The sequence below is a fragment of the Caretta caretta genome, chromosome 3 (assembly GCF_965140235.1).
Source record: "Caretta caretta isolate rCarCar2 chromosome 3, rCarCar1.hap1, whole genome shotgun sequence".
In the NCBI taxonomy this organism is placed as follows: Eukaryota; Metazoa; Chordata; order Testudines; family Cheloniidae; genus Caretta; species Caretta caretta.
This window is the reverse complement of record NC_134208.1, coordinates 167,656,084-167,670,077: the sequence shown is the minus strand read 5'-3', so window position 1 is coordinate 167,670,077 and position 13,994 is coordinate 167,656,084. Positions and strand designations below refer to the sequence as shown.

The 13,994-nt window shown below is 44.7% G+C and overlaps 1 protein-coding gene across 5 annotated transcripts in view; it reads left to right on the top strand.

The window, feature by feature from the left end:
• VASH2 (vasohibin 2) overlaps positions 1–13,994 on the top strand; it is a 72,350-nt gene that overhangs the window by 18,060 nt on the left and 40,296 nt on the right. For all 5 annotated transcript variants that reach the window (XM_048843150.2, XM_048843146.2, XM_048843148.2 and 2 more), the window contains 2 exons: positions 1,826–1,914; positions 5,273–5,329. In XM_048843150.2, the coding sequence (XP_048699107.1) occupies positions 1,862–1,914; positions 5,273–5,329 (110 nt within the window). In that variant the 5' untranslated portion in view covers positions 1,826–1,861. The remainder of the gene's footprint in view (positions 1–1,825; positions 1,915–5,272; positions 5,330–13,994) is intronic.

Genomic DNA, 13,994 nt, shown 5'->3' with positions numbered 1-13,994 from the left:
CAAATACATGGGTGCAGTTCCCAAAGGGCTCCAATCCATTTACTCCTCAGTTTTTTTTCTCCCATGGAATTGTATCATGTATCTGATGGTAGAATTGGGCCCTAAGACCTATATATTCAAAACCTGTGGTGATATTGGGTGCCCACCTTGTGATACTTTAAAGGAACCCTTTTTTCCCCCGGAAGTGCTGGTTGCTCACTCTCTGAAAACCAGGCACCTTTAAGGTGTCTCAAGCAGGCACCCAAAAATGGACTCCCCAGAATTGCTAGACACTTTTGAAAAGTTTGGCCTAGTATTTTAAATAAACAGCTCCTCCTGAACTTGGTTCCCTAGTACAAGTGCTTTATGCTTAACAAATTGGAATGTCTGTAATGCAGGGATACTGGTGTCTGGCTACTGCCTTCTGCAGTGCTTTGTGAAGTTACAGCTTTTTAAAATTTATTTATTTCTTGTGTCATGTTAATTCATTAATCACCCGCACAAAAGGATGAAGAATGCTAGGTAAAATAATGAGCCCTATAATGCTGGCACAGAAACAGCTTTAGTGAATATCCTGGGGAGGTTCTAGACTGGCAGTGAGGGGCAGAGACTGAGGTGCGTCTCCTCAAGGCAGTGATACAAAATTCTTTGTTTGATTTGGTGAAATTGGCTTTAAGTGGGCATGGAGCTAGAACTGACCTTGAAGATGGTCCTATCCGAAAAGGCTTGAACCGGTGAATGGCTGAGTCCTTCTTGTGAGCCACTGCATGTCCCAAAGTCCCACTGAAAACTAACTGGGTTGAGAACAATTGGCACCTCAAAGGTTATTGTAAACTAGTGAGCTCTCTGACCAGCCTGCGGACCAAAGAACACTCTCCAGCCACAGGGTGCCAGTCCCTTTCTTCATGGCTTCAGTTATTTCTTCAAAATAAAAACTAGTTAACATAATCTGAACATATCAATTTTGCCCTTTAACCCAACCCAGCGCTTACAGGATTGCACTGCACAGGCTGTCTGCCTGAGATTCTCTCATGAACTGGAGGGCAGATTTTTAAAGGTATTTAGGTGCCTAGTGGAATTTACAAAAAGCTCCTCACTCCCATTGACTTCCAAAATCTGGCCCCAACTGATCTTCAAGCTGTCACCTGAGCCCTAGCCCCACAGCCGCAGCAAGGAGGCAGCTAATTAGTCACAGGTGAGGGCAGCCCCCTCTCCGCCTCCCATGACCATTATGATGTGGCAGGACAGTATGGCAAAAGCTGAGCCGGGGTGGCCTGATGAATCCTTGAGCTTTGGCCCTACCAGCGGACTTAGGGTCCAGTGCTGCACTCCGTTAATGAGCCCTGACCACCAGCAGATGGGAAAATGTGTATTGTCAAAGTTGCTCTTTGTCTCTGTTCAGCTCTCTCTCTCTCTCAAGATGGATAAAACCAGAGATTAAAATTGAAGTTAATACTCTGAAGAGTCTGGAACAAATCCAGCACTGGAAATCCATTAATCTGAGCAAAATTGGTTTTTCTAGTTTTAAAATGCAAACGCTGTTGGTTTCTGTGCCAGGATCTCTCAGTCTAGGATGATATTTAAAGGCTGCCCCTTCCTCATGCCAGTGGTCCCACCAGAGTAGATGCAGGGTAACTCCAATGAACGGATAGTTCACATTGTTGTAACTGAGCTCAGAATCTGCACTATTTACATGGGGCTGATTGCTTTCATATGGGGTTTGCACTATCAGGCCCTTAAATCTGAATTGTATCCCTTTAAGCACCTGCCTTGAGAGCCAAATTGTTCTAGCTGCTGTCCTGGAAGCAATAACCTATGTCATCTTTTTATCCTTCTTTGTTTTCAGCCTTCAGTGCCACCAGTGCCAAACTACAGGCTCTCCATGTCTATCCCAGAATGGCTTCAAGCAATACAGAATTACATGAAGATGCTGCAGTATCCTTCTTGAGTTGGGCAGCAGAGTCATTACACTCTGCACTGAACCCACGGGGTAACTTACTGAAACACGAGGCTGCCGCAAAGGCAGAGGATAATTCAGGAGGGCAAAAACTCCCACTCTGCCAACTTTGTGAGGGACCAAAGCGTTGAGCTCCTCATTCTGGTCTTCAGGGCCACACAATTAGCCCTAAGTGACACTGAGCAGAATTTAACTGAAGTGCCAACTCTCTAGATGAATAGGAATGTTCAGAAGAACCTCATAAGCCAATTTCAAAATGATCAACATTCACGGTGCCTGGAGAAATATATTCCAGCCTCTCCTGATAGCTCACTTTCAGTTGGCATTGCCAGTGTCCACCCCTTTCCCAACCTACCTGCAGCCTGTAATTACAGTGTTTTCCCCTCCAGGCTGAATCCGACCCTCACCTTCTCAGCCACAGCTCATGCTTTTCGCTGAGGGAGGGATTCGGCTGCCCCCGGGCCAGGAGGTGGGCTGCACTTGCTCAGCTACCTGGGGGTGGACTCCAGAGGGGCATGCAAGAGGCCTCCTTCTCCCCTCAACTTGAGCCACTGCTCAAGCAAAACACACAGATGGAGTCCCCTGCTGCATTAGTGCTTGGGGACTTTTGCTGCTGCTCTCCCCACCCTGAAGCAAAGTGCAGGAACGGCAATAGAGACCTGGTCCTGACCTCTCCAAACCAACCCCCCTAATGAGGCCTGCACGTTTGTGAGCGTGCCCTAGAGTAGTGCTTGATGCTTAGGGGAGGGCCACGTCTCAGTTTCTTGCCTTTTGTGGATTTAATCAGAACCTGACATGCATTTCTTCCCCTTCTCTCCCCACCACGGAACATTGATTGTGTTTCCACAGCACATAGGCAGCATGATGGAATGAGCAGTCACTGGCCAGAATATTTACTCCTGGGGGAATTCTGTGCCACTGTGCATGCACAGAATTTGTCCCCCGCAGATTCCTTTGCTTCCTCGCAGAAAATTAACTTTCTGACAGGAAGCAAAGGGAAGCCACAAGAGCGGTCATGCGACCCTTCCCAGCAGTATGTTTTGGGTGCTCAGGGCAGCCAGCAGAGGTAAATCACTGTGGGGCAGGGGGCGGGACTGGAGAAGACCCGGCTGGTGGCTCCTAACCTGCGCCAGGCTCAGCTGTTAGTCCTGGATAGGCAGGGGAGGATGGGACTCCCTGTTCCCCTGCACGGCATCTGGGGCCATGTCAGACCCATCCCCAGATATCTGCCCCAGCTGTAGGGAGCTCTGCAAACTGCTCCCACCCCTCTGTGCTTCCTGCACTCATCGCTCCTCAGCTGCAAGGGGAGAGATCCCGGTACAGGGAGCTGCTCCCCCATCTGCCCAACCTCCATGCATCCAGACCCCCTCATACTAGACCCTCCCGCCGAGCCTCATGCCCCCACATCTAGAACCCCCCCCAATGAGCCCCACTCCCCCTGCACTTAGACCACCTCGACGAGCCACCCACACCCAGATTGCCACCCTACCAAACCCCAACCAGCTGCACTTGGATCCCCACCCCAGAACCTCACTCCCCCAGCATCTGGACCTCCCACACAGAGCCCTTTCAACCCACATCTGGATGCCCCCACACTAAGCCCTCCACACTTGGATCCTGCATTGCTGAGCCTGCCTTCCCACACCTGCTGCACCTGGCATGGAGGGGTAGGGCCTTTGGGTGTTTCTGGGGTAGGTCCAGTCCTTGCGCTGTGTTAGGGTTGGGTGCAGCCTCACCGCTGAGTCCATATCCTGGTGGGAGGCCTGGGGGGGGCTTCACAGTCATCTCCCATCTCTGTGCAGCCAGTGGCCTGTGCTCCCCAATGAGCCTCCACATTTATTTGACAAATAAAATGTGCAGAATTTTAAAATATTGTGCACAGAATTTTTAATTTTTTGGTGCAGAATGCCCTCAGGAGTCAATATTGAATTAGCTTCTTTCATCTTGCTCCATTTGCCAGTTATTTCTCTCCTCTTGTAACTTTTTGATCTTTATTTGGCAGAAAGGCAGTGGAGGTAGAAACAAAGGTGCATGAGGGGCTGGTGAGCATTTGGAGGAAAAACAGACAGTTGGAAGAGTATCTAAAAATAGCAGGAGGTTTGGTAGGCCAGACAGAGCAGCAATAAAGATCAAAGCACCAGCAGAAGATACAGCAGCAGCTGAACCCGAAAGGGAGAGGCATGGCTAACCTGTTGTTTAGAGAACACATATATTAGGCTAGGTTTGGACATGGAATTTCTTTACTTGTTGGTGCATGATTGCTACTCAGACACAGTGAGCTCTGCTAATGCGCATTAAAGGGCGGAACGGCATGATGCAGACAGGAAGGAGGCTCTGTCACACTATGAAATGCATATGTGGGATTTTTAATTTTTCAAAAGTAGACACCACTCTGCTTGGTAGGTGCTAGAGATGGCCTTGAGAACTCAAAGTTTGGATCCAGATCGAAACAGGCTTCAAAGTCTGCTGGGTTTCAAATGCAGGGTTTTGGTTTCTCACTGAGGGCTATCATGCCACTCTGTTTTACTCAGAATGCTCTGAGTAAGGGCAACACACCTCAGAGCTCAGGCTCTGTTTTGTCTGTAGGGCCTGATTTTCATCAGTGCTCCGCATCCACAACTCCAGCTGAAGTCAGTGGGAGCTGCGGGTGCTCAGTTGTTCTGAAAATTCACACCACTGGTGCCGAGAGTCAGGGCTACGTTCAGTTAAATGGTCATGACATTTTGTTTTTCCACTAGTGCGATGTGTGCTTGTGGCTCATTCCCCACCGCATATTGTTAACAGATGTTCTCATTGTCTTGCTGTCACAGAGAAGGACTTACATCTGTTTATATGTGGAAATTATCAGCCACATGTTGCCTATAGGGAAACCTACATGAATAGCATGATTCTTTTTGCATGAAGGGCCGCGGTTATGAGCATTCTTAAACAATGAATGAGGTAGACTGTTGATAGATTTATAAACTGTATTTCTCTTTTCCATTGTGATTCTTCCCATTATGAGTCTTTCCTCCCCCCCATACTAACAGGAGAAGGGTCTGAGCTGGCCAGAAAATTAATAATTATTTCTTGAAGCATTTGATATTTGGATCAGATTTAACAACTTCTTTCACTTGCATTTCTTCACAGTTGAGAAAATAGAATTAAGTTTTATTTCACATATACAGGATTTAATTTCTGCCATGAGAGTCGGTGGCTTTTTAGTACCTGCTTTATGCTTCCAGCGGAAATTACAATTTGAGAGTGAAAAGAGACTTTCCATCACCTTGGTGAGCTTTGTTGTTTTGTTATCTGACTCTTTCTTAAAGTTACTTTACTTTAAATGACAAAATCCAGATACAATCACACAGGAACTCAGTTCTTTGAAATTAGGAAAACAAGACCTCTAAGTGGGTAAGTGGCATCTGCCTGCCTGCAGATTGGTTTGGTTCTCTTACATTCCTGAGGCTCTGAGATAGTCTAATTCTTTTCCTGGACACATGTATACAGATCCTCAGCTGGTGTAAAGTGACAGAGCTCTGTTGAAGTCATCAGCTAACTATCTGACCCAGGCTTTTTCTCTCCTGTACTTCACTGTGACTAATCATAAATGCCTGGCCCGAGTACAGCTTGCAATTGAGACTGATGGCAGTTCTGGAAATCTGGAATCGATTGAGAAGGTCCAGTCTGGGTCATTATGATGGAAGTCTTCCTTGCTTCCTACTTATATCCTATCTCCCTGTTTATTGCCTCAGACAGTATAACCCCCCCAGCTTCCCCATTGTTTGTTTTCCTGTGTGGTGCTGCCCTGTTGACTTCACGTTCCTTCCGTATGTTCATATGTAAATGGATGTCCCTTGTGCTAGCTTTCATCTGACAGAGAGACAGGTGAATAAACAATCTGACAGGAAACCTGTTTCTCCACCTCTGCTGTGATACAGAAACTAAAAACATATTTTCAGTATACGTCCATGGAACTCCTTTTAGTATCTATATACGTACATTTCACAATGGTATTAACAACCAGTGTGACCCTGGTTTTCATTTAAGGCCTCACTTGACGGTCTTTGGTGAATCAGAATGTACCAGTATCAAGATATTCCTGTAACCCCTTGGCAATGATGGGTTCTAATGTGAGTCATTTCCTTTATTTACCCATTTATCTCTATCTTTTTTTAATAAAAGCTGGAAGCACTTAGATTTTTCTCATCATTACCTGCCTGAAAGGGCTTTTCATAAAGTCTGAGAGGAACTTCATTGATGGAGAACAAAATCAACCTGTAGAGAGGTTTGAAGAACACAGCTAAGAGCAGAGTTCCCTCACTTTGTGACTGATGTCAACTTTCTGGGAGCAATGGGCTGCATCTTATTTGCAAATAAATTTACATCACTAATGAGAAGTGTGAACTCAGCCTGTTACCCAGACAAAATTCTCTGTTACTCACACACTCTAGGGGCATCCACCTTTACCCAGTTCCTAGGGCTCAAGGCGTAACCCTCTTAATTTAGGCATCCTCTCTTACCCTTCTGTGAGCTCAGGCATAACCTTATGCTCTAGGGCACCCACCCTTACTCAATTCCTAGGGCTCAGGGCGTAATTTTCTGCAGGTATGCAGGACCTTTTACTGGTGAAAGAGCCTTACACAGTAAGATCTTTATCCTCTATTTATTAATAATCACTAAAAACAGAATGCACACGCTACACATACAATGCTCACCACGCCCAATAAGACAGGTGAACTTTTCCCTGCTGGCCATTTGGGATCAGGTCCATCTGGGGGACTTCAGTGTCTGCATGGTGTCATTGGCAGAGTGTTGAGGTCTGGCAGCTCTGATGGGGCTGTGTCCTGGAGTTGGTTCATAAAGAACTGCCTTTTGGACCCCGGTTTATACAGTGAAACATGAGTCCTGCTTAGCTATACCTTAACCAATCATTTTACTAACCAATCCTAACAAAATTCTCTAACCAATCATACCCCAGCACCTTCATTAATTTACACCTAGCAAAATTAATTATTTAACAGACCGAAACAATCAAAGAACCAGACAGAGATCATACAGACAAACAATAGGGAATTGGGGACCATAATGACAAAACAATAAAGAAATGAGGATTTCACAACCGCAACTATTGATAAGTGGTTTCTTGCCAGGCAGAATGCTATCAAACTAAGTTTTCTTTAACTATCTTAAGATCTGTTTCTTTATCTGGTGATAGTGGGTGCTATTAGGACAGGGTCTCCTTCTTAACGGCCTGATATTACATTGTTTTAATGTAATTTAGATGGAATGTGAGGATGTAACTTCCTGCTTCTCAGCTAATGGCTGCTGCTCTTTTAACTTGGCTGCAGACGAAGGCCTTAGGCCTTACAATATGGCTATAGGCCTTATCCTTACAAGCCCACTGTAACATTGCTTGTACTGGTCCTTTCTTTGACAGATGAATCAAAGTTACTTGTTTGAAGGTCACCAGCAATAATAGCTGAGATTTGATCAGCTATTAGCTGTACTTTAGGGCCTGTGAGGTGCATTTGATCTTCTGGCCTTTTTTGGGTACCCTAACTTACTATATATGGGAGGAGGGTAATTCTGACAATTGTCACGCAATTACAATAAGAACTATTCAAGCAGCTAATGGTTCAGATCTTGAGCTACCATAATCATGCTAGTGTTCTGTGATCTCAGTTAACCGCTTATACCTGGAGGCATGGGAAGACTGGTCAGCTTCATTCAGCTTGTTTGCAGGTTGTATGAAAATATAATGCTTTCTCATAAAGGGCTCAGTCCTGTGAGATGCTGAGGGTCTCCAGCTGAGCACCCACATTTTACTTAATTTACTCTGAAATTCAGGCTGCTCATTAGAGAGCTTGTATATGGATTTAGGGGCTTAACTTTAGACACCCAATTTTGAAAACATTGGCCACAGCCACTCTGTGCCTCAGTTTCCCCACCTATGAAACAGGAATAATACTGTAAATTGTTCTGAGGTACTCTAATGAACTGCATGATATGAGCCAGCTCCACAGGTGTGGTGAATTGGCATAGCTCCATTAAAGTCAGTGGAGCTACACAGATTTACACCAGCTGAGGATCTGGCTCTTTAAGTACACACATTTTTCCATGGCTATTGCAATGATTAAATAGGGGCTCTGTCGGGAAGCCATTTTTTGCTCTGCAATTACTTAGCTATTGGCTATAAAATGCTAGCTGGATTTATTTGTTAGTTTTTTTAAAAAACTGCTGGTGGGGATGGAAAGCAGGCACGAGAAGAAATCGTTGGTCATCACTGTGTCTTCCAGCTGCCCTGTGCAGCTGTTCATGAAGCCTGAAGCCAGGTGCATAGGCCCCAATTGAGCAAACCATGTAAGGAGTGCATAAATCCCTTCCTATTCAATAAATGCTGAAGTAGGTGCTTGACTTCTGGCACATGCTTTCAGTCGCTGACTCTTTAAGCCTGTGCTTAATTGCTTTGCTGAATTGAGCCCTCGCTCCAGCTGAAGACACACAGCACTTCGGTGAAGTGCCCAGCACCGTGCAGGGTCAGGCCCCAAGTTTGGCTTTTAAATCAAAGGCCACTGGCCAAATAGAAGTTTTCCATTTTGTTGCAAACTCTGCTTGCTGCGATTGATGGATATTTTCAGAGACGCTTCCAGAGGCTTTACTGCTCAGTGCTTCCGTAGTGATTCCTGTTGGTTTACCCATTGAGTGCCCCAAGTGTATTTTGTTCCTGAAATGACAAAGGAGTACTGGGGAAAAGCTTGCTGGGTGAGCTACTTTCATTAGCTATTGCTAGCTGTGCTCTTTTTAGCTTTGTACATTTCTTTGGGATTTTCTCTCAAATTTTAATTGTGATCATGTATTGCCCCTTTCCTCCCTCCATTGTACAGCTGAGTTTGAGTTTTTGGTCTAGGTCTCGGTTCAGAAGTTTCATGCCAGGATGAATTAAGTTTATTATTTACAAGATTTATTTTGGACGCTTTTCTTACGGTAATGCCTAGAGACCCCACCTGAGATCAGAACCACACAGTATACACATACAGTAAGTCTCAATCCCTGCCTTGAAGAGCGTACGATGCAGAGGTAACATCACTGTAGTTATAAGTTGTGTTATAGAGCTGAGTTTTAACAGGTGCTTTAAATCTTTGTTTTGTGAAAGTCTCATTGAAATGGCAAAAACTAAGCCATGGAATCGAAGCTTTGAGCACAATCTGAATTTTTCATGGTGGTTCGAGGAAAAACGAACTGATGGTAACAAACCTGTAAAAGTCACCCATTTGGGCGGTTTTTTCACTGGATTGTCTCCTGTGTCTTGGTACCCCTTTTTCAAGAAATCTAAAGCACTCTGGACCCTCTCCTTTGGCCACGTTGTTGCTCCCCGTATGCTGGTTCCTAGAATATCAGTTATGCATCAGGAATGTTTGCCTATAAAACACAGATAACTTTTTAATAGTAACAACAAGTTTTTGCCACAAAGCAAATCCTCCAGATTGTAGTTCGGTAGCATTAATGCCATAGCCGATCTCTAGTCACTTACTTCTGAGAAAAACTAAAAAAATGAGTGATGCGCTCTGACTCCCTCACCAAATACCCCTGGAATGTAGGAGAAAGCTCCCTGAGCTAGGAAACAAGAGCGCAGGAATTCAAATCTCCCCTGTTCTGGTGCTGTAGAAATTGCCATTCCCTACCCTACCCTTATGATTAACTAATACATGAACTTCAACCTAGAAGATGGTTAGGGAACAGCTGCTGAACACCCCTCCCCCCAGGCTTTAAATAAGTTAACAGAAACAGGTCACTCACTGCAGCCCCAGAATCCAGGTCAAACTCCAGTCCTAGGCTCTGTACCACACTGGCTTTCAGGGTGATTATACCAGTTTATGTGCTTATCTTCAGCAGTGTTGGGGCAGAATAACTTCTGTTACCAGATTTGCCCATTACTTTGAGGTACGCTCATTCATTGGGTTTACTCTTCTGGGGGTGGCGGGGGGGTGTTCTGTAATTCTATTAATGTACTGCTTGTGTCACTTGTGTTCTCATACGGAGCTCTATTTCTCCCTTCTGCAAGTTCCCTCCCAATGGAGCTCTCCTGCAGGACCTAGGTTCCCCAGGGCTAGGTTCTTCCAGCCCCAGAATCGGATGAACACACATTAACAGAGCGCATCTGAGAGGACCGGGTTAATCAGCACTCCCAAGCTGACCCCTTATATGTCCCTGGACTCAGCAGGTGGGTTGAACAGCAATTCCAAGCTGTCACCCTCATATGTCATGGGCACTGCACTGGAATAGAGTATGGCTGAGCAGGCTGGGTCGAGCAGCGCTTTCAAGCTGCCACCCTCATATGTCCCAGGTTCAGCACGTCCCTATCCCCACTTTCACATCACAGTTGTTCTGCTAGTAACCCACTTGATGAGCAAACCCCACAGGATTTTTGGGTGCTGCAGGGATCTTTAGCTTAGGTACGAGGAGTGTTGTTGCAGAGTGAATGGGGAAGCCAAAAAACACCCATGAGGGGGGGAGAGAGAGAGAGAGAGGGAGAAGCAACCAGCTTAACCATGAAAGTTATTTATTGCCAGGTAATAACCATACAAGGAGAGCCAAACAAACAAAACAGTTATAATATTCAATCTAACTTAAATTTGATTATAAAAGTCAGGTTTAGAAAACTATAACTGATCACACAAGTCAGGATCAGAAGGTGATACCTAGAGAGAGAGAGCGAGACAGAGAGCTGGTTCTCACGACTCCGTGAAGCTAGAATCGATTGGGGTTTCCAGGCTGTGGTGTTAGCCGAGGGTGGAGACAGGCTGAGACCCCAGCACGATCAGTCAGGAGAAGATGAAGTCCCAATGGAACTGATGCAGATTTTGGATCCAGGCATCAGAACACATACTTGAGCATGAGTTGGAGTTTTTGTAAGGAAAGAACAGTGGTTCAGGGGAGAACACTAGATTTGTTTGTGGGTAAACTGATAACTCAAGGGGATATATCAAAGTTGTTTTGTTCAGGCTAGACAATAGGAACTGATTATTCCTGGCTATTTTGGATACCAATAAAGTATTTATTACTAAAATTGGTCTGATAACTTCTGAGCTGGGTGTGTGTGGGCATGGGTTCATTAACATCTGGAGCAGAGACCCCCATCATGCAGTGCTTCCCTGCTTTTTCTGATCCCAGAGTTCTGTGCAGTTCTTGCCTTGGAATCTTTGTTCTCCCTTCTGTATGCTAATGGGGATGCCTCCCTGTCCCATCTTCGATGCAAATGAGGCTAGGGGGGTTTCCTTAATTCTGTCACCCTTGTCCCAGGGGTCTCCCACAGCCTTTTCACTGCTTTTTCTAAGTCTTTCTTCTGATCGGCTTTGGTTCAAGCAGAGGCTGGAAGGGGGAAGGTCTTTTGTGAGTCAGACAGACTGGGTACTGCACCCTTGTTCCCCAAGAACACAGCTGATAGGTAACACTTCCCAAATGTATGGAACGTGTGCTGGCCAGATGTGCTGGTCTGTTGTAGTAATTGATATAAACGCAGATGAGGTCACTGTTACGGTATTAGAGTGCAAGTCTGGAGCTGGGGTAGGTATCGCTTTGGGATAACTGTTGGAGATGGAAGTGAAAGCCTCATGGAGTGTGTTACTGAAGCAGTGTGGCAGGCAACTTGAAGGTGGCAAGAAATGTACAAGTCTTTTCCGTAAACTTCTTATTTACATGCTTTTAAGGTTTTGGGTGCGCGGGTTGTGTCCTGCTGTAACCTTAATGGTCACTAATCCTGGTTTTAGTTTGGCAATTATCTAAATAGACAGGATGGACGAAGGGTGGGGGAAAGGCATTATTATTCCCTTTTTACAGATGGAAAATGGCGGTGCAGGCAGAGAAAGTGATTTGCCCAACATTAAAATGGGAATTTGGAGCAGAGCCAGGAATTGAACCTTGATCTTTTTCGGCCCACTTTAGTGACTACAAGACCATCCTTCTCGAGGGTTACTAGCTGAAGTCTTTTAATCGCTCTTTGCCTCCGAGTTTGGCTTTCTATAAAATCTGCATTTGGTAAGTGTCTCCCTCTCAAGATGCTAGTGAAAGGCTCAGTACTTCCATTGTACTGATCATGTGGAAATACAGAAGCCCATCTACATATGGGGCTTGATCCAGCAGCGTGGCCTCAGTTTCCATTGATTCCTTTGGGAGTTGTACCTGCTCAGCAGTGCCACACTGGGCTCCTGACTTGTGCTTATGAAGTTGATTTATTTTTAAATGATTCTCTATTGTGAAGGCTCTGAGCTAACAAAGGTTCTGTTGCTTCTTCCCCTCAGGAGACCAATGGGTGAGCTCAAATGTGTAAAGAAGCTACATACAAATTGAAGATCAGTAAATCTGTGTGAATTTGTACTTGAAATAGCTCTGATCTATTGTTAGGGAATTGGGGACTAGACGCAGGAAGGATTTGTTACCAGTATCCGCCTGATCCATGAGAAAATAAAAATTCAGAGTTGAGAGCATGAATTATCTGTTTGAGACACTTAATGTTAAGGGAGACAGGCTTGATAGGATGCAATATTTAAAAATGATGTTAAGAATAACTCACTGTTGGCTAACAATTGGCAACCAGCCAGCCAGACCCCTCGGGGTTTATCTAGACTAGAGACACTTTTCAAAAATGCCTAGGTGCCATTTTCAAAAGCGACAGGCCCGTCTATATTAGAAAGGTGTACAGCCTTAACCAAGCTTTTTTAACTATAAATACTTTAAACTTGTACAGCTGTTGCCATATGGAAAGGGGAGTAACTGTACTGGTATGTCACCTTTAAGCCGATAAAACTGCATCCGTACTAGAGTTCTTTACTAGTATAACAATTCATATCTCTAAAACTTCAAAGTGTAGACCAGGCCTATGTCACTTACATGCTTATGAAAATTTTTCTCTGGCATTTTTGGCTGTATTGTAACTCACGTAGTTAACTCGATGGATTGGGAATCAATTAACACAATTGCTAATGCCAGTCTAGAACTCCACAGTCTTTTGTTCTAGGACACAAACATGACCCACAACAAGGAACAAACACTTGCAATTTTGTTATTGACTCAAGTTAACTGATAATCAGTTAACTTGAGTTATAACCATACCAAAACCTCACATCTGGACAGACTCCTTGAGTCAGATTCCAAAGGCTTAGAGAAATTGTAGTACAGAGGCTGATCTGCAGAAAGACCAGAGGTTGAGTAATTCTGTTACTGAGAATATAGTGGATAATTGATTAAAGAAGTGCTTAAAAAAACAACAACCCCAAACCGAAGTGTGACAGAAGCAGGCAGGTGGGATCTACTTACCCTAATAACAGAAGAGCAAGCCCTTTGTTAACATACCCCGTTCTCAAGGAACCCCAGTGGGACTGAAGAATTTGGCACATATTGTGTCCAGACAATAGCCTAGAGAGAATATTTGAACATCTGCTTCTAATCTTGCAGCTAGAGAGAGGAAAATTTACGGACATACTGGGTTATTCAGATTGAAGCTAAATGCACATTTTCTCATTAAAGCAACCCTATGTTATTGTCATGACTCTACCAGTAGCTGCTCCAATTGCTGTAGCTGGATTTGAGCAGTTCACTTTCTTGTCTATGTCATTGGGAATACTAAATTATTGCTGATTTAGTTTTCTCCACAGAGTACACAGCCCCTGGGCATTATATATGCAGACGAAGTGCCCAGAAAGCTTAAATGGACATGCAGAGGACTGACAGAAATTCCCTTGTAGTGAGGTACTTTGAGGAAACCTTGTGAAGTTCACTTTTGGCAAAGCTAGTGCTTAGATAGCAAAGTGCCAGGAGCTGTAGAAATACGGTAGAGAGTGAGTTCATGGATGTCAAATGTGCCAGTACCAGGGGAGGAGGTGCATCAGTGAAAATAATCAGATCCATAAACTCCAGCAGAGGGAGTATGTCAAGACCCCTCAGACTCTAAAGTACTTGATAAGAGGTTGACACTTAGGGCAAGTCTACACGACAAAATTAAGTTTACCTAAGTTATATTGAGTACAGCCACTATGCTCCTTTCCTTGTGCCAGCGGTGTGCATTCTCACCAGGAGTGCT